The following is an 18,987-nucleotide window of genomic DNA, read 5'->3' on the forward strand; positions in this document are numbered from 1 at the left end:
CCATTGATGGGTAGGTTTAGGGGCGGGGTTAGGGTTAGGTAATTCGTACGAATTCATATTAATTGGGCAACTCGTAAAATATGTATGATTTAGCAAAGATCGTACGAATGTGTACGAGTGAGGTCGTATTCAATTGTACGAATTAGTCACCTCTTAAAATTCGTACAAATTGCTGTGAGATCAGGTTGCAAATTTCCATAGCTTTTTGAGGTTATTATGTGGATTACAGAAGGAAATCCTCTACATTTTGTACTGGAACTCCATCGCCCCTTGAAATTCACTACCTGGACTCCCCAAGTCACCCCCCCCTCCACTTTCATCATAACTATATATGACCATGTAAATTCAGTAAACCCAGAAACTTTAACATGATACATGCAAGAGTAGCATGAAGGGACATGACATAACTATCCACAAAGTACTGTTTATATATTGTTAACTCTGCCCATAGGAATTATGTTATGCATTACCTACCGACTGTAAAACAAATTAAAACGATTAGTTCATGTTCTCAGTCAATGTACACTCTGGACATCATTTAATTGGGCATCTAGTTCATAATGTCCATTAGGTTAAGTAGATAGAGGACGTCAATAGCGCTGTCCATCACACACCCACTCTGAACCTTCATCAGCAGACATAAGCAGCTATAAATCTTCATTATTTATGAACACAGATTTCATTAATGTCACATCTTGGACTTTGGAGAACCAACCGAATAAAATTCCCACAGTCACTTTAAGTCATTATAGTCATTATAACTAAGGATGTGCTATCCTACAGGCCCTTGAGCGGCTTATCAAACTGCCAGCTATAATGGAGAGAGGCTTTTAACATGCTCTGATATCAGAAACATTTCTAAAAGATCACATCCATTAAAGCCGGCTGGATATATCTCAGGTGAGAGTTGAAGAGATTGTAAGCTGGTTTATGAAGACAACAGCTCCATGGGGGCTACTCTCTCCCTTCTGATCTGCACATTTATCAAAGAGTAGTTTGTTGTCATCAGGAACTGCAGAATCGGACTCTTGACACGGAAGAATGATGCCCCTGACGCATAAGAGCTCTGGGTCGATGCTAACTGTTTTTGAGCTTCCGCTGAGACGGAGGCGTTTCTACATTTAAAATGCTGAGCGAGCTGCTCTCTCGAATCTCCTAATGCAGTGAACACACCAGGATATGGATACCATATATTTAGAAATAGTTTTTTCTTTCATCTGCCAAACCAAGTAGCATTTTGATTTGAAATTCAGCAATTTTGACAAAGATGAACCTGTATTCCAACTTATGCGTTCAATCGTAAGGAATTCAAGCCAGCGAGTTAATCAATAAAAGCAGAGAGGCAAAAGAAAGTCCATGTCAGCTTCTTTTTCCAGCAAACTCATTAGAAAGAAAGAGGCCACAAAAAACTGCAGGACAGATACTTAATATTACAATCCTCTGCTTGTTTTAGAGGTAAACCGATCCTTATTGTGCCATTAAGGACTAAACTTAATTGCATAAAGAACGTTTTTTTTCTTCTTGTTTAAAGATCTTACAAAATACTCCTATAACTTTAGTGGGACCAAAGGATCAGGGTTTGCCTGGTCAGCACAAGAGTTTTCTAACTGGGGTCCAGGAACCCTCATTGAGGCCCGCAAGCGGTTGCTAGGGCTTATGGAAAATGTGAGCAATTTTACCAAATGTTAGGTAAAACTTTACAATACGGGTGCAGTACACTAATAAGTAAAGGATAATGTACATCCAGTCGGTTGTTATCCAGGGTCATCATCACGCTGTCGGGGGTTTATACTGAGATAACAACCGGCTGGATGTACACTATCCAGCTTATTACACGGCAACTTGCCACATAAGTATATAATTAGACACAAAATATTGATCTGAGTTTAAATATTGTGTTAGCTCTTTAAACGCAAAGCTTCCGCGGAGAGAGCAGTTGCTAGCGCAGCAAGTTCAAACTAGGCGAACATTTAAAGCAATACGGTATACAGTCATACCACTCATTACACCGAATTTCGCCACATAAATCATTACGGGGATAAGAGATATTGATCTGAGATGAAACTTTTAAAATCGTACCTGGTTGTAACAGTGTACAAAACAATAGTCACAAAATGGCAGCAGCTGCGTTTGTATGAAACAAGAGAGAGCGAGGCCATAATACTGGACGGCATAATTAAATAACTGTACACAAAATATTGATTCGACTGAGTTTTAATATTTTATTAGCTCACCAAAAGCAAAACTTCCACAGAGAAAAATCGAATTGACCAAAGCGATTGACCAATCAGAATTATGTGTCATGTATTAGTTCTTTAACAGTATATAGTATTAACTAATAGTGTAAATGAATGTGTTGATTACCACAATTGGTCAAAGCTGTGGAATTCAACTACCAGTGGTCTGCTTTAATTAATCATTAGCTAATGATTTGCAAAGACATCATTATATCATGACTTTAATTGTTGGGGCACATGACTATTAACTCATTAATTTTGGTTTTGTCATGCACACGAAGCATGGATTTCAATTTCAAGCCGTCTACAACCGGGATTCCACTGTATGGCACATCCAGTGTCTTCTTGTTCACGGCACAGGAATATGTCTGGCTAAAGCTTGAGGTCTAGGATTCAAAAGTACCCATAATCAGTAATGCTGTCTACACTGTGTGTGGCGTGATGCAATACAACAAATTCCCAAAAGGAAACTTATATTACATGATATCTTTGCAAATTATTAGCTAATAATTAATTACAGCAGACAACCAGAAGTTGAATTCCACAGCTTTGACCCACTGTGGTAATTAACACATTAATTTACCGTATTAGATAATACTATTTTGTTAAGGAATAATACATGATGACACATTTAATTAATAGCAATTCATATATTACTTTAATCAGATAGACTCTTTATTAGTTGCTGATGCAGTTATCATTAATGAATGGTTTAGTTCTCCATGAATCATACATTAACTCATGATTATCTGTGCATCAATGATTATTAGTGCACCCGTATTGTAAAGTGTCATCAAAACTTTATTTTGATGGTCCCCTTAAGCAGGGGTTAAATTGGGATTTATTATGTGGGGGTGCTCTCCGAGGGTACAGACACAGACACACACACACAGACACACACAGAGACACACACACACACACAGACACAGACACACACACAGACACACACAGAGAGAGACACACACACAGAGAGAGACACACACACAGAGAGAGACACACACACAGAGAGAGACACACACACACACACACACACACACACACACACACACACACACACACACACACACACACACACACACACACATTATTTGCTTATATTTTAGAACCACATCCAACTTCACATGTATCTTCAAATACAACTTCATAGTTGACTTCACGGTGGAGTTGTAAATAAATCTTCCTGGATCTCAGTCAGACATCTCTGGTTCAAGTTCTTTCAGTGTTTCAGCCAGTTTTCTATAGTTTTTACAAGCATATTGCCTATATTTTTGTAATATATACACTGTTACACTTTTTGAAACTATTTCAGCTTGTGTCTGATAGGCTGTCAGTGCTTTCTGAACATATTGAACACACTTTTAAAAATACCGCGATAATAACAAAAACTATGATAATTTTGGTCATTTTCATACCGTCCCATCTTCACTGCCAACATGTTACAGAGCTAGTCATGCTAAAATGTCTGGAATATCAGCCCGCCTTTTGAAGAAATAAGTCAGTTTCCTCCTCTTGGGTGGATATGCTCCACTGATTTCAATTTATCTCTGAAAGTTGGAGAATAAATGGTTAATTTAATTTCCATTAACCACCGAGCTTACCCCTTTTGTCTTATTTTCCTTACCTTGTAATCCGATGAATAAAAAAACGGAAACCATAATTCCAACTCATTATAATAATGTTTCCAGCTCATTATTACAGTCACATGATGTCACCATGAGCCAAATTTCACATAACAACCATTATTAGTCTCACGAGTGGAGACATTAACAGAGAGAGGCTGGATTTGACAGGCTTCTCAACATTTTCTTTTGTGTTTTTTCTTTATTTTCAGCTGTCAAATTTAATTCATGCTTTCATTTATTGTCAACATATTTCAGAATAGGAAATTACTAAGAACGCCCAAATTTTAAATTCAGAAAATGTGTTAAGTGTTTCCAAATGGGCATTATTATTGGATGAAATATATAAAAACCTGTACAGGGTGGCTTATCTTTACAGAAGTTGTTTTGCAACTTCAATATCATGATCAAATTATTAGCAGATTGAGATGGTCCAGATGATGACGTGTCTGCTAATTACACCGTTTGGCTTTTAGCCTCATGGATATAATTGTTTCTGTGGTTGTCAACAGAGTAAATGCCAAAGCAAACACATCAATCTCCCAGATTCTTGTGTTTTCCCTGCTTGTTCCAGCTGCCGAGACCAAATAAACTGCAAACAGCTGTTTCTCACATCTCATTAATTATTTAAAAGCCTCCCAGTAATGCTGTGCTAATCACCTGTAAATACGCTCCAGTGAACTCAACAGGTCTCCAATAAAAATCCAACACCTTGGAACAGTCTTCATTCTGGTGATAATAGAGCTGTGTTGGTTTTAACGCACACATACATGGGGAGCCTCTCAGCCACTACTGTTTGATTTCCAGCTCTGAGATTGCCACACACACACCTCTACTTTGTGCCAGACAAGACCACCCCAGAAACCAGTAATTATATATCTCCCTGAATAGAACAAATGGAAACTGCTAAAAGAAATCTAATTGAGGCCCAGACCCCTAATATCAACTCAACTGCTCTAACAAATTAAACTTGGGGCCCCAGTATTAAGCTTTGCAGGAATATACTTTTTTAAATGATTTCCAAAATTCGAATATATTTTGGCATTTGAAATGGTGAATGATTCATGTAATCATAATCATTTGACGTGAGTCTTTTGAATTATTGGGCTTATTTCCCCTCAAAAAATAGAGCAGTGGTTTAACACCGCCATCTTGTGGCTACAATAAGAACTCACCACAACGTTCGTCATGTGCTATTGGCTACTTGTGCTTTCAACAAACATCTTGCACTATACTGTATATAGCACTAGTTTCCAATACTCTTCAGAACATCAAGAATATACTTTGATAATTGCTAAAGCATTTTAATTGTTTGCGATGAAGCAACCATATTGATACTGAACATGTTGTAGTACTACTTGTACTTGTATAGAGTAGTCTAAGCTGTCACAGTTGAACTTAAAGGGGTGCTTCAGGATTTTGGAAATCGGACCTCATTTCCAAGTTAGCCTGAGTGTTATTTATCAGTGGAGATAGTTTTCAAACATTTTCATCCAGTCCTTCTAGTTGCATAGTTCACCGGTGCTAGGCTAGCGCGAGTCAAAGGTATCTGCTAGCCTGCCATTAAAAACAGTATTACCCACTCCGCACTACACCAAAAGCAAATAAATTATAACGCCAGACTATCGATGTAAATGTCTGTTGAGAGAATAATGTTAGAAATCAAACTACTCTTGCATCTCAATGATCGCATTACATTTACAGGAACTATTTCTCAGCAGCGGCGGAATTTTACTTTGCTCCGGTTAGTTACTGCGCCGAAAAGAAAACACAGAACAGAACCGCACTACAGTCGGGACATCTAGCTAGCTAGTAGTAGCCTTGAAACAACGATATTGAAACATTCGATTGTAAACAAAGGAATTGGCAACATGGTGATATACCCTGCTTCTGTAATGATGAGTGTCAGCGGCAGGGAAATACACTTGCTTGATTGTCATGAGGACAGGTGTTCTAATGAGTCATGCTACCCATGGAGATGTGCTACTTACTAGTTATGCGCATGTGCAGACTCATTTTTCTTCTGCGTTACCACGCCCATAAATCTATGCATCCTTGCTGTGGAGCCTTGTAGGAAACTTTGACAGGTCAAAGATGAATATTTGATGATCATTTTTACTTTTCAGACCGTTTTAAAAATAAAAACAGTACAGTATACAGTACTCATAACTTCAAATTTTATTATAATTGTATTTCATATTATATACAATAATGTAATTTTTACTTGTTATATCAAATGTGATAATTGTTATTTCATTTAAAACATCAAAATATGCTCCCCATACACTTACCCTGTTTTAAATTAAATAACAATGTCATAATATTGAGAGATTCACACCATTATGGAAACAATTGAGAATGAATCAACATTCTCTGTGATCGATTCGCACTACGGTAGCATTTTTCGACAAGGCAGCACAAATCGTCAGAACTCTCTCGGTTGCCTATAGGTAACTTAATATCACTCTGCTGCTGTAGACTGTGCTAATAAATACAGGGAACAAAGTATAACTATTGCAATGCGATGAAAGGGTAGTTTGATTTCAAACATTATTCTCTCATCAGACATTTACAGCGATAGTCTGGCGTTATAATTTATTTGCTTTTGGTGTAGCTACTGTGGAGTGGGTAACACAATTTTTTTTTTATATTACACAATTTTATTTTTATATATTTTGTTTTGAATTAGAAGGTGACCAGATTTCTTACATGGAAACTGGGGACATGCCCTAGTGGTCAAAATATCACTGAAATCTCATTTGGTATTATCTATAATTAAAAAACGGGGACAATATTTTTTTTACTGTTGTGGGTTCCCTATTATTATTAACATGAATAATTATTACACTGTAAAAATGTATATGATCAATAAGTTATGACAAGTTTTTACATTGCTTTAACTCATCAAAATAAGTTAAGCATTGTTTTTTTCAAGTTATACATGATTCAACTCAATTTTTAGTGATTGTAATGTAATTCAAGTTAAAATGTCTGAAAAATCCAAGCTGATTGTACTTAAAAATTTAAGTCAGCAACTTTATTTTTTACTGTGTACGATTTAGTTTAATTCGTTTTTTTGGTCTGGTTTTAATCCAATTCACCGCTCCCACGAAAAACATACAAACAATGAAAACAGTTAATAGTCAAGTCACCTTCATTTACAGCACTTTAAACAATAGAGATTGTTTCAAAGCAGCTTTACAGTGATAATAGGAATTTACCGTAACAGATTGTTTTGGCTTTACAGCAGCTCTAGGACAAAGTTATTGTCTAGCTTAAGTTAGTTTTGATTGATTCACTTCCGTCGCAACGATCATTATTTATTAACTTATTTATTAACATTATTTATTAACTGCGGCGCATTACGGCTCCGACACGGTTTTATTCCGTCCTCCACGCGCTGCCAACTCACACCAAGAGCATTTCAGAAGCGAAGCGACTGAATGCATGAGACCACGTGATTTGCCTTTCCAACGTGGTTTTTCTTGATTTTTGGGTTTCTACCTTACAGTCTATGGCTTCTATCAAGGATATACACTCACCTAAAGGATTATTAGGAACACCTGTTCAATTTCTCATTAATACAATTATCTAATCAACCAATCACATGTTAATTGCTTCAATGCATTTAGGTGTGTGGTCCTGGTCAAGACAATCTCCTGAACTCCAAACTGAATGTCAGAATGGGAAAGAAAGGTGATATAAGCAATTTTGAGCGTGGCATGGTTGTTGGTGCCAGACGGGCCGGTCTGAGTATTTCACAATCTGCTCAGTTACTGGGATTTTCACCAGAAAACCATTTCTAGGGTTTACAAAGAATGGTGTGAAAAGGGAAAAACATCTAGTATGCGGCAGTCCTGTGGACGAAAATGCCTTGTTGATGCTAGAGGTCAGAGGAGATTGGGCCGACTGATTCAAGCTGATAGAAGAGCAACTTCGACTGAAATAACCACTCGTTACAACCGAGGTATGCAGCAAAGCATTTTTTTTAAGCCACAATACGCACAACCTTGCGGCGGATGGGCTACAACAGCAGAAGACCCCACCGGGTACCACTCATCTCCACTGCAAATAGGAAAAAGAGGCTACAATTTGCAAGAGCTCACCAAAATTGGACAGTTGAAGACTGGAAAAATGTTGCCTGGTCTGATGAGTCTCGATTTCTGTTGAGACATTCAGATGGTAGAGTCAGAATTTGGCGTAAACAGAATGAGAACATGGATCCATCATGCCTTGTTAACACTGTGCAGGCTGGTGGTGGTGTAATCGTGTGGGGGATGTTTTCTTGGCACACTTTAGGCCCCTTAGTGCCAATTGGGCACCGTGGTGGAACGGGAGCTTCGTGCCTTCGATGTGCATCCCACAAATCTCCATCAACAGCAAGATGCTATCCATGTTCTTCGAATGGGTGGAGTCAGAGCCAGCCTTGGAGGAAAGAAGGCTGGCTCTGTCGTTTTCCAAATCACATACCCCACCTTTAATAAAATAAGCTTCTTGACAAGTCTTTTCTCTTAAATGTATTTGAAAACGAAATACAGCAATGCCAACTTACCCATTATAAAGTACTCTGTCTGTACACACACCGCGTTTCAGCCGCGGGCGTCAAACGCTGCCAGTGTGAAAGCAAAACGGGCGTGTCCTGCTTCCGCTCACCGTAAGCATGCTCCTGCGCTGCTTACGCTCTGCTAACGCGTGCAGTGTGAAACCGGCGTTAATGTGATCCGGCCGCTCATTTGCACAAAACAGTGCGTGGCGTCTTGAGAACACAAACCATGAAATAGCGGTTCCAAGGTGCAGGCGTTGAATAATTTTGAACAAAAAAAAAAAGTTATCTGTTCAAAACTATTTTAGATATAAAACTATTTAACAATTATTTTAACATTTTACAATTGTATTTCAGATTTTCATGTTCACAAGTTTATAGTTAAGTGATGTTTATACAGCAATTACAACTTTTTTTAACTTCAAATGATACGTTAGGTTTGTGCTTGAAAATGACTCTTACTGCCATTAATTGGGCTTGATATTTTCCTTTTTTAGGTTTATTTTGAGCAGAAGTAGCCTCACTGGGTGCATTCTGCAAATGTATTTGTTGCAAGTGTAGGTAATTGTTCTACTGTGTGAACTTTTGAGGACGTTTAATTGTGCAAAAACAATCCCGCGCCCTGTTGAGACTGCTAAAAATCACATACAGACACTATTACTTTAATTTAACATAAATAGTATGTTACTACCTTGAAATCGATAACGATGTTTCTTTTGATATTTGAGGATAACGGCGCTCTGCTCTCGTAGTCGGCGTAGCTCGCAGCGCCACCTGTTGGTGAAAACAATCACTACACGATCCTATAACCAGCAGGCTGCTGTATGTTGCTCTGGCTTTTTTTGCAACGCATTAATGTTTCATCTGGCTACTTTGAAAAAACAATGGCCGATTTCACAGACAAGGCTTAAGACTAGTCCCATACTAAAATGTATGTTTGAGCAAAGTACCCCAGAGGGTTAAATGTCCTAATTGAACTAAAGCCTAATCCTAGCTTTATCTATTCTAAGACCTGTCTGTGAAACCAGGCCTAAGGCACATTGTAATAAATGCAGTCAAAGCAGAAAATACTCTTTGTGTAAAACACATAAGGAGTACATCCAGAGATTGTTTTATTTTTAATCTTAATACATTTATGAGAGCAATATACAATATGAACACATCAAATACTAGGGGAAATATCAGGTCACAGCTTTGGGGGTCCTGTTATTCTCCAGCCTTCCATTTTTCCAACCTTGGTGAGCATAGCCACAGTTCCCAGACCAAAACACGCTACCGTTCCTGTGACAGCACTGTGTGCTAAACATTAAAAACACCAGCAAAACCGTGTTAGATTCTTCCGTCACAAAGAGGAAAATATTAAAAAAACATGCAGATACTGTACTTACTCCGTGCCCCGAGGAAAACACCCGAAGCACATCCACCAATGAAATAGTTAGTTGGGTCATCAGGTGCATCTCTGGTCTGTGCACTTAGACAAGTGGCCATTCCAAAGATGGCACCCATGGCAGCTGAAAGGACATGAATTATGTATGTGTTGTCATCTGATACACCCAATCTAAACTAAAAACATTCTATTAATTTATCTACTGTTCTGGCAGCGTACAATCAACATTTAAAGGTGCAATGTGTAATATTTCTGAGGATCTATTGACAGGAAAACAATATAAGATCCATAACTATGTTTTCAGTGGTGTATAGAGACCTTGCATAATGAACCGTTATGTTTTTATTACCTTAGAATGAAACATTTATATCTCCATAACTGCGGGCACCCCCTTCTATGGAGGTCGACATATTGTGTCGTCATGTTTCTACCGTAGCTGACAGAGAACAAACAGCGCTACAACAGGTAGCGCTTCGTCACTACCTTGAAAAATAAGTTTTCAGTGGTGTATAATTACCTTACTTAATGAACCGTTGTATTCGCAACTTTTGTTGGTTGCAATTCGTAACCTCACCACTAGATATCACTAAAAATCACACACTGCACCTTTAATAAGTAACTATTCATAGATGAATAAAAAGTTCAAAAGAACAGAAATGTTTTCTAACAACAAATCTTAACTATCACTTTTGATCAATTTAACACATTATCACTGAATAAAAGTATTAATTTCTTCTTAAAAAAAGAATGCTGACCCGAAACTTTTGAACTGTAGTGTATATTGTTACAAAATATTCTATTTTAAATAAATGCTGTTCTTTTTTTAACTTTTTATTCATCAAAGAATCCTGGGGGAAAAAAATTAAGCAGCACAACTGTTTCCAACATTGATAATAAATCAGCATCTTAGAATGATTTCTGAAGAATCATATGACACTGCAGACTGGAGTAAAGGTTCCTATTTTTGGTTAAATATGTTAAGAGTATTTTAAATTATAATAATATTTCACAATATTACTGTTTTTTCTGTATTTTTTATCAAATAAATGCAGGCTTGATGAACATAAGAGACTTCCTCAAAAGCATTAAAAAAGTAATGTTCCCAAACTTTTGACCAGTACTGTATAAATATATCTACATTTAAGTAACGAGAATGGGGAGGTAGGTCGGTAACTGCTATGAACCACTACACTCATATAGACTTAATTTTCTTTGCATAATTTTGATATAATTCAAGGAAATCTCTCTGTTGTTAGCACTTCTGCTCAGTATACAGTGTGCATGAATCGGAGCACAGCTTATGTGTGTCTTACCCATGGTGGCAGTGCCTGATGTTGCTCTGGTCAAAGCCTCAACTGCGGTCTCAGGCTGATAAGCCACAATGTGGTAGGCAGAACCTACCAGCCCTGCAGAACAACAACAGTTTTAAAGGACATTAGGTTTTATGTTATAAAGCAGGCATGCAACGTTACCTCGATATCCACTTTACTAGTCATTTTGACAGCCACTCATTGCCATACAAAAAAATAAATACAAAATCAGTATGTATGAAACAAATAAACAACTGTCGGAAAAATATGAATATGAGACATATGATAAAATAGTGCGCTCGTATTCACTACTGGACTAACGAGTTTACATGCTAACAGCTTAGCCTTTATGTCGCATAATCAATGCACAGGTTTAAAACTACGCTCAAGGGGGGCCTTTAGAAACACTACAGAGCAGACGTCCATCAGACTAACCCATAGCTGTGGCTACTTTCGTGGTGATCCATGTTTTGGAAACGCAGTCTTTGCCCTCTTCTAGATCCCAGTAGCCCATTTCTGTCTCCGCATCAAGGACACACTGAGATATCGCGAGAGTTTCTTCTCGACCTCTTCTTCTAGCGCTGTTATGGATGTGGTCTAGTTCAATAAATGTTTATTTTACCCCCCCCCCCGTCGGCGTGGTGTGGAACTGCAACACCTTGCTGGTTTATGGTTTATTTATTTACTTGACAGACAGCATGTTATGCATAACTACTGAGTCAGACAGTACCTGAGTCCAAAGTTGCTGTAACAAATTAAAACGAACAGGAAAAAAATCAGCTATACCTGAAAACTGTATTTGTCACCCTCCAAAAAACAACTAAAACAAACTAAAATATACACTATAAAATATAGTTTTATATCTCAAATCTAGATGTGATAAAATTGAACGATATGGCATTGTCATCTACCCCAATAAATCTCGAAAAGCGAATTAAATCAATAAATGAATAAATCGTAGCATCTTGTTGGGCTAAGGTTTTTATTTTATTTTTTACAAGTAACTTTAAAGTCACAATTGGGGTAAGACTCTACGTAATCTAAGTAAATGTCGCTTTAAAAAATGGGAACCACAGACTGTATTTTACTCATAAATCAATCACTAACAACTCATGTCAGAGACTTGCTATTTATTTGATGAGGTAAGTGATGGCGGAAAATCACTGATAATTATTTACGTATTTGAATCACTGGTACAATAAATATCTAATAAATTGAGTTTTTACCTAATTACCTAATTAGCCGATTATGAGGATATTACAAAAATAATTTAAAAAGATAAAAAAGTGTCAGTCCTGACATAATATTTTATAAAATGCACAGTACCAAAAGATAACCAGTCCGTTTATGTAGTTCCTCGCAGAGAGTGTGCAGTTTATAATCATTGTTGTCTCCTTTTACAGTCTATGGTGTCTCTCATTTTCTGCTACTCTGATTGGCTAACGGTTCTAAAAACCATTTCCGGGTCAGCAGCTACAGGTTGCTATGAAGTTGGTGGAGATGACACGTCAGCTGCCTGGAAAAACAAAAACTGCAATACCTGCTTATATAGGACAATGTTATAAATCTCTGCGCTGCATTTGACTGTGCATTGCCGATTGTTATTTGCTGTGTTATAGACGCGAAGATTTACTGAAGACACGCACGGCGCTGCTTATGCATCACGCATGCTTGAGAGATAGTTCAGCTACATTCAATCTGGATCTGGACCCGTCCGAGACCCACAGAAGATGATCAGCCCGGCAGCGTGGCGTTCTCGTGGATGAGAGAGGTTACCGGACCGGTGCTTTTGTCTTCCGCATCCCGAGCAGCAGCACGTCCAGGGACATGTCGTCCCCGTCGCCAGTGCAGATCCGAGAGGCGAACGCGCACCTGGCCGCGCTGCACAGGCGGGTCTCCGAGCTGGAGCACAGGCTGGAGGAGGCGGAGAACACCGTGCGGGAGCAGGCGGAGAGTCTCATCCGCAAAGACGAGCAATTGAGATCGGCCACGCAACAAATCACGGAGGCTAAGGACAAGTACGGGAAAGAATTTACATCCTCAACTCAAACGTGTTTTGTAGACGCAGAATCGTTTTTTTTTTATTTGACACGAAAACCATGCATTTGTAAAAATCAATTTGCGCTAAATCAAAAGCTCCATCAAAGCTGCTTTAAGCGTATTTTGTATTTTCGTATGTAGCAGCTAGGCATGTGACGGTATCAAATTTTCATGTTGCGATAATTGCTGAAGCTTTATCACAGTATACATGCGGTATTATCACGATATTTCAAATAAATTGCAAAAAAAAAAAATTTGTAATACTATAACGGGTTTAATAACTTTTTTTCTTATAACAAAATAACTTAACATTTAAATACAATAAAGCAATTGTATGAATGTAAACAAATGTTTAAAATAGATTAAAGTGCAAAATAATTATAAAGAACAATAGGCAACACTACAATAAGGTCTCATTAGGTAATGTATTAACATAAATGATGAGCAATAGTTACATTTGTTACAGAAGTTATTACTTTTTGTTAATGTTAGTTAAAAAATACAAGGGTTTGTTCATGTTAGCTCGGTCTATTAATTGACTATGGGCCATTGAATTATTAAAAAAAGAACAAACACACACACACACCTCGAACACATTATTGTTCAGTAATTCAACGGCCTGGAGTCAATTTATTCCACTTATACTGCGGTTACCACACCTCAAAACATTGTTCCGATGATTTATCTCAAGACGTTTGTCAGGTTAAGAACGGAGGATTCAGCCAATGATAACTGACTAAAGCAGTTATTAATGCAGTTTTTAGAGAGAGATTAAGTGTATATGAATTACCCGAGTCTGTGTGTCTCTCAACAGTGTTCGGCAGCAGCGTCTCTACAAATAGTGTAACTAAGTTTATCTGCTTCAAGAACAGCGCCATTATTACTTCGCTAGTGAGAAATTCATATATCTTTTAAGTTGTTAAACTATTTTACTGATAAAATCGTCAGAGCAGCCCTAACAATACGTTTCTGCGAGTGTGTGTCCGTACTGTCTGTGTGTGTTTGAGTGGGAGAAAGAGAGTATGTGCTTTCCATTCCTTACAATTTTGTGGCAAAAAAACATGGAAATATATATATTTTTTATCCTATTGTTTACTATATTTATTTGCTGGGTCAGTGTCTGTAACATAGAACCTTTGAAATAACTTAAATCATTTGACAAAGTGCCTGGAAGTACTTTAGCTGTGCGTTTCCCTGAAAATAATTGCACAATTTAGAAGAACGTTCGTCAACCAATCAGATTCAAGCATTCAACTCCCCGCAGTATAATACAGTTACTTACAACTTTTGATATTTTAATAGTATTATAAAAATGTTGAAATTAACTAAGATTAATAAATGCTTCAGAAATATTTTTAATTTTAAGTTTATTTTAACTATATTAATTAACTAATGGAGCCTTAATATAAAGTGTGGCCGAACAATAAAGAATCAAAACATTTTCAGTCAATATCTAGGGCATGTTGTAGTCCAGATTATGATGTAAAAAATGTTTAAGTTTGAAAATAAATAGCCTCTTAAGTCTTTAAGTATTTGGTGCTGCGATGAACACTTGCGAATCCAAAAATATGAATGGTTGTTTAAAACATTTAAATACTGTTGTTAAATACTGATGTACGGTGGTACATCAATTCTTTGGTTTCCGACATTCTTCAAAATATACTTTTTCGTCAGCAGAAGAAAGAAATTTATACAGGTTTGAAACAACAAGTGATTGACGAATCGGACAAGCGTTGTAGTCATTACATAGCAGCTTGTATTCTTAAAAAGCAATACAGTTTTAAATGTTCTATTTGTGGTTTCACTGTGATGTTTATATTTGTAGAACAAGACATGAACATTTTTTAAAGTAATATTAACCAAAGACCGCAATAAATCGGCAAAAAATTGCTCCTGAGAGTAAATTAGCTGTTGGCCTACAAATTGACGTTATGACTGATCAACACTATTCTGATTGGTGCAACTAGTGGCTTGCAAATTGAGTCCAACAGATTCAATTAAAAGGATGATTTGCTGACTGAAAATGTTATGTTTATTTTTCATGTAGAGAGATTTTCTTCCTCCACGAGAAGCTCTGTCAGTCAGAGGAGTCCATCCATAAACTCAACCAAACGATTAAGGAAAAAGATTCTCTAATTGGACAGTTACAACACCGATGTCAGCTGCTGGACAACATTTGCAAAAGCCGTCCATTACTGGACAGCATGCTGTCCCAGATGGCCGAGGCGGAGAGAATGGGGCCTGTCAGAGATTTGGGGAAGCCCACGACCAACAGCTCTCTCACAGACGGGGAGTCCAACTGCAGTCCCAGCCGCCTCTCCAACCACAAAGACTTCTCACTCAGCGAGGACGACTCTGACGATCAGGAATTAGACGGGGTCGTGTTCGGGACCACTGTATGAGAGCCTCGGTTACACTGGTCCTCGTCTCAGGTTTAGCAGCCTGTTGGTTTTGATGGTTACAGTTGATTCAGTGTCTGGTCATCATTTGATAAAATAGCCATTGTATCGTAATACAGGTTACTGCATTGTGAATGGGATTCCACTGTAAAGAGAGAATGCCTGGTCAATTCTGGCTGAATCTATAAGATAGTGATACAAGTATGCCACCTATCATTTTGATTTGTCCCTCAGACCAGTTTTGATTAGGGTCAGTTTAGTACGGAGTCCCGCATAAAAAAACAACACATGCATATCGTTGACACAAAACGAGGTAAAATGTGCTGACGTAAGAATTCTTAATTTAAGTAAATTGTGCGCATTATATAATAATTTGTTCCCTCGATTTACTAAATTGTATCCACATTGTATAATTTGCTTCCTTGTTTTAGTTACATCAATTCAAAACAAGGGAACAAATTAGTTCAACGTGGCCACGATTTACTAAAAGGAAAATAAATTCTTAATTCGTGGCCACAATATAATTTTTTGTGCGGAGTTCCACAGTTTTAAATGGACTACCTAGTTGTTTTCTTTTGGTTGTTCACTTGTTTTTCCTTCCCTTTTTAGGTTCAAATTTTCATATACTGTGATATTTTGCTCAACTATTTATACCTGGATTTATTAGGTCACGTTAATATCAGAGTAGAACGTTTTTTAAATTTACGTACAAATTACTTGCAGTTTACAGTTACATGCAGTTCATCTGCAAGTTTTATTTTTTTAAATGTGATCCAGTCCTGTTTTAAAACGTTTTTGATATTGCTCCATTATTACTGGGTATCACCTAGATGTAATATACTGTTTTATTGGAGCCTCTCAGTAAACAATTTCAACAGTCACTGAAGTTGTACAGGTGGTTGATTCTGGTTTAGGTTAGATCTGCTGTCATGTGCAAGATTGTTGATTTATCCACTAACATGTTCGTAGAGCCTTAATAGTTGAATTTAGGCCCTGTTTACACCTGGTATTAAGATGCGTTTTGATGACGCTAAATACAGGTGTAAACGGGATCTGAAACGTTTTGAGGTTGTCCACTTTCGACCACTTCCAGGGGTAGTCGAAAACGCATTCGACCGTATTGCTTTCATAGTGTAGACGCTCATGTGATCGAATGCGTTCAAACAGTCACAAAAGACCGGCTACTCTCCGGCTACTGACCTAATGCATAAACATTATGGGAAGTGCACTAGTCAGATGAGATTTAAACTTTGTTGGCTGAAGACCAAAGACTGGTTTGAAGACCAAAAACGTCCCAAGCACAATGTTCTCGCACCATTCCTGATTTCTAACACACACTCACAGCGTTGGCCTTGCGGCTGTCAGAGCAGAAACGAAAGCTGCTTCTCTCCGTATGTTTTTCCGTCGTTTGCTGGCGCGTTCATATGTAAATTGAACCCGCCCATAGACCCTCCCCTCGAAGAAATCAGGACAGAAGTGGTTAAAAGTGGACAAAAGAGACGGATTAAAACACCAGGTGTAAACGGGTATGTGTCTCCCTCGTCTACTTATGATCCGATCGACCAAAACGCATCTTAATACCAGGTGTAAACCAAGCCTTAGATTCATTGTCATCTGCTGTATGCCATGCATTGTTTACAAATAGACATAGTTTTCCATTATATATTTGCCCCTTGGTCACAAATTCACATTGAAATACAATATTTGCATGACTATGCTATGGAAAGCAAACTTAAAGGAATAGTTCACCCAGTATTTTATGTTTTGTCATCAGTTTACTTCCCTTAACGTAATGTAATGTCACAACAGATTCTACTTCTGCAGGACACAAAAAATTGAAGAATGTTGGGGTACAGTGAACAAAAATAGCCATCTTTTGTGTCCTACAGATTTGGAATAAAAGGTGAATTTTCATTGTAAAATTTTCTCTACATATGAGTTCCTAAAAGACGCATGGCTGCTTGTTTTAATGGAATTATTTATCGTGAAAAATTATCATTTTATTCTTGAGTGCTAAATATCTAAATTGTGAGCTTGTATATATTAAAAGGGTTTGAATATCTTAAATTTTAGGTTGGGTGAACTGTCCCTTTAACTTCCTTTTTTATCACTTTACACTTGCGCGTCAAATTTGTATTTGTACAATGATAGTTTACAATAAGTTTTGTTAACATTAGTTTACGCATATGCATCATGAACTAAAAATGAAAGTTTTTTTGCAGCATTTATTAATATAATGCTAAATTATAAATATATTACTGTTCATTATTATTTCATGTGAATTACAGGATTTGTGTAAATATATACAATTTGCAAGAACTGACCGTAATAAATCCTGTAAAATTATTGTTCATTATTTCATGTTAGCTGCTGCCTAGGGTAATGCTGCTAACTGAACAACTGAAAATGTTTTCCTCCTATGTTTTGTGGTTATTTCATATTTGAAGATATGTGCTGGAAACTCATAAGTAACAGGATTGAACCATCAGTTTTTGAGACCCTACAACCATTGTGCTGGTGAGCAAAGTGCTAAAGCTCAAGGCTGTTAAGTGACGGTGTGACATTGCCATAGTGGTGCTCAGCATACACACACTGTAATTTAAGGTGTGTTATATATAATTAAGTGATCTATGCAGTGAAGTTGTTCTCTGAGAGCCTCTCTTAATAAAACAGCTAGCACTTAAAATAGTGCGCCACCACATAAACGGAGCAATTCCAACCAAACTAAAGCTGTTGCGTACACAATTACAGGTTCATGTTTGAGAGAGTGTAAAAGCACTTGCTTTCATGGTTGAATATTTTCTATAACCTTTTACAACTGTCCTTATATTTGCTATCATTTCAGTTCTGCAGATGATAATGTGATGCTAATGCATATAGACCTTTCTCCAAATTAATTGTGTTATTCTTGAAAATTTAATTTGGCCTTGCAAAATGAAATCTATGCAAGCCTGTTATATTTTGCCATATTTATTAGAGTCAATCTGTGTGGAAAGCCTAATGGCGGGGAGCCACATAAAGTAGTGAATGTGTACTGATGACGGGGCATTATTCATGTATCGTGTCATTTGTCCTGTTACGATGTGATGGTTACACAATATTTTCATGTTCGTTTTAAGAGTTACATGTGGTACTGGACTACAGCATGGTAATTTTACATATTGGGGCATGTCATATTTGTCTTGTTAGTGCCCTGTACAGAAGTGTGTTTGCTCGGAAGTAAAACAGTGCCTAAAAGACTCATGGTTACTTGTTCAATGGGAATATTTATTCTGAAAAATTCTAATAAATTATTTTGTTATTCTTGAGTGCGAAATATGTAAATTATTTTGTTATTCTTGAGTGCGAAATATGTAAATTGTGTACTTACTCGGAAACACAGTATATACAGGAAATTATACAATTATATTAATAAATTCAGGAAAATTGGAATACAAATTCATCTTTATTCA

The 18,987-nt window shown here is 37.2% G+C and overlaps 2 protein-coding genes across 2 annotated transcripts; one reads left to right on the forward strand and one right to left on the reverse strand.

The window, feature by feature from the left end:
* Positions 1-9,487: 9,487 nt before the first annotated feature.
* Positions 9,488-11,679, reverse strand: ndufa11 (NADH:ubiquinone oxidoreductase subunit A11). Its single transcript, XM_077202720.1, has 4 exons — positions 11,532-11,679; positions 11,100-11,192; positions 9,788-9,910; positions 9,488-9,698 (listed from the first exon to the last, which is right to left on the reverse strand). The coding sequence occupies exons 1-4, from the start codon at positions 11,608-11,610 to the stop codon at positions 9,586-9,588; spliced, it is 408 nt and encodes a 135-aa protein (XP_077058835.1). The 5' UTR covers positions 11,611-11,679; the 3' UTR covers positions 9,488-9,585.
* An 871-nt stretch (positions 11,680-12,550) lies between these two features.
* On the forward strand, positions 12,551-18,851 carry vmac (vimentin type intermediate filament associated coiled-coil protein). Its single transcript, XM_077202752.1, has 2 exons — positions 12,551-13,114; positions 15,184-18,851. The coding sequence occupies exons 1-2, from the start codon at positions 12,924-12,926 to the stop codon at positions 15,536-15,538; spliced, it is 546 nt and encodes a 181-aa protein (XP_077058867.1). The 5' UTR covers positions 12,551-12,923; the 3' UTR covers positions 15,539-18,851.
* Positions 18,852-18,987: the final 136 nt, after the last annotated feature.

Source organism: Siphateles boraxobius, unplaced genomic scaffold, assembly GCF_051911475.1.
Source record: "Siphateles boraxobius isolate OS27281-9 unplaced genomic scaffold, OSU_SipBor_1 5, whole genome shotgun sequence".
Lineage (NCBI taxonomy): Eukaryota > Metazoa > Chordata > Actinopteri > Cypriniformes > Leuciscidae > Siphateles > Siphateles boraxobius.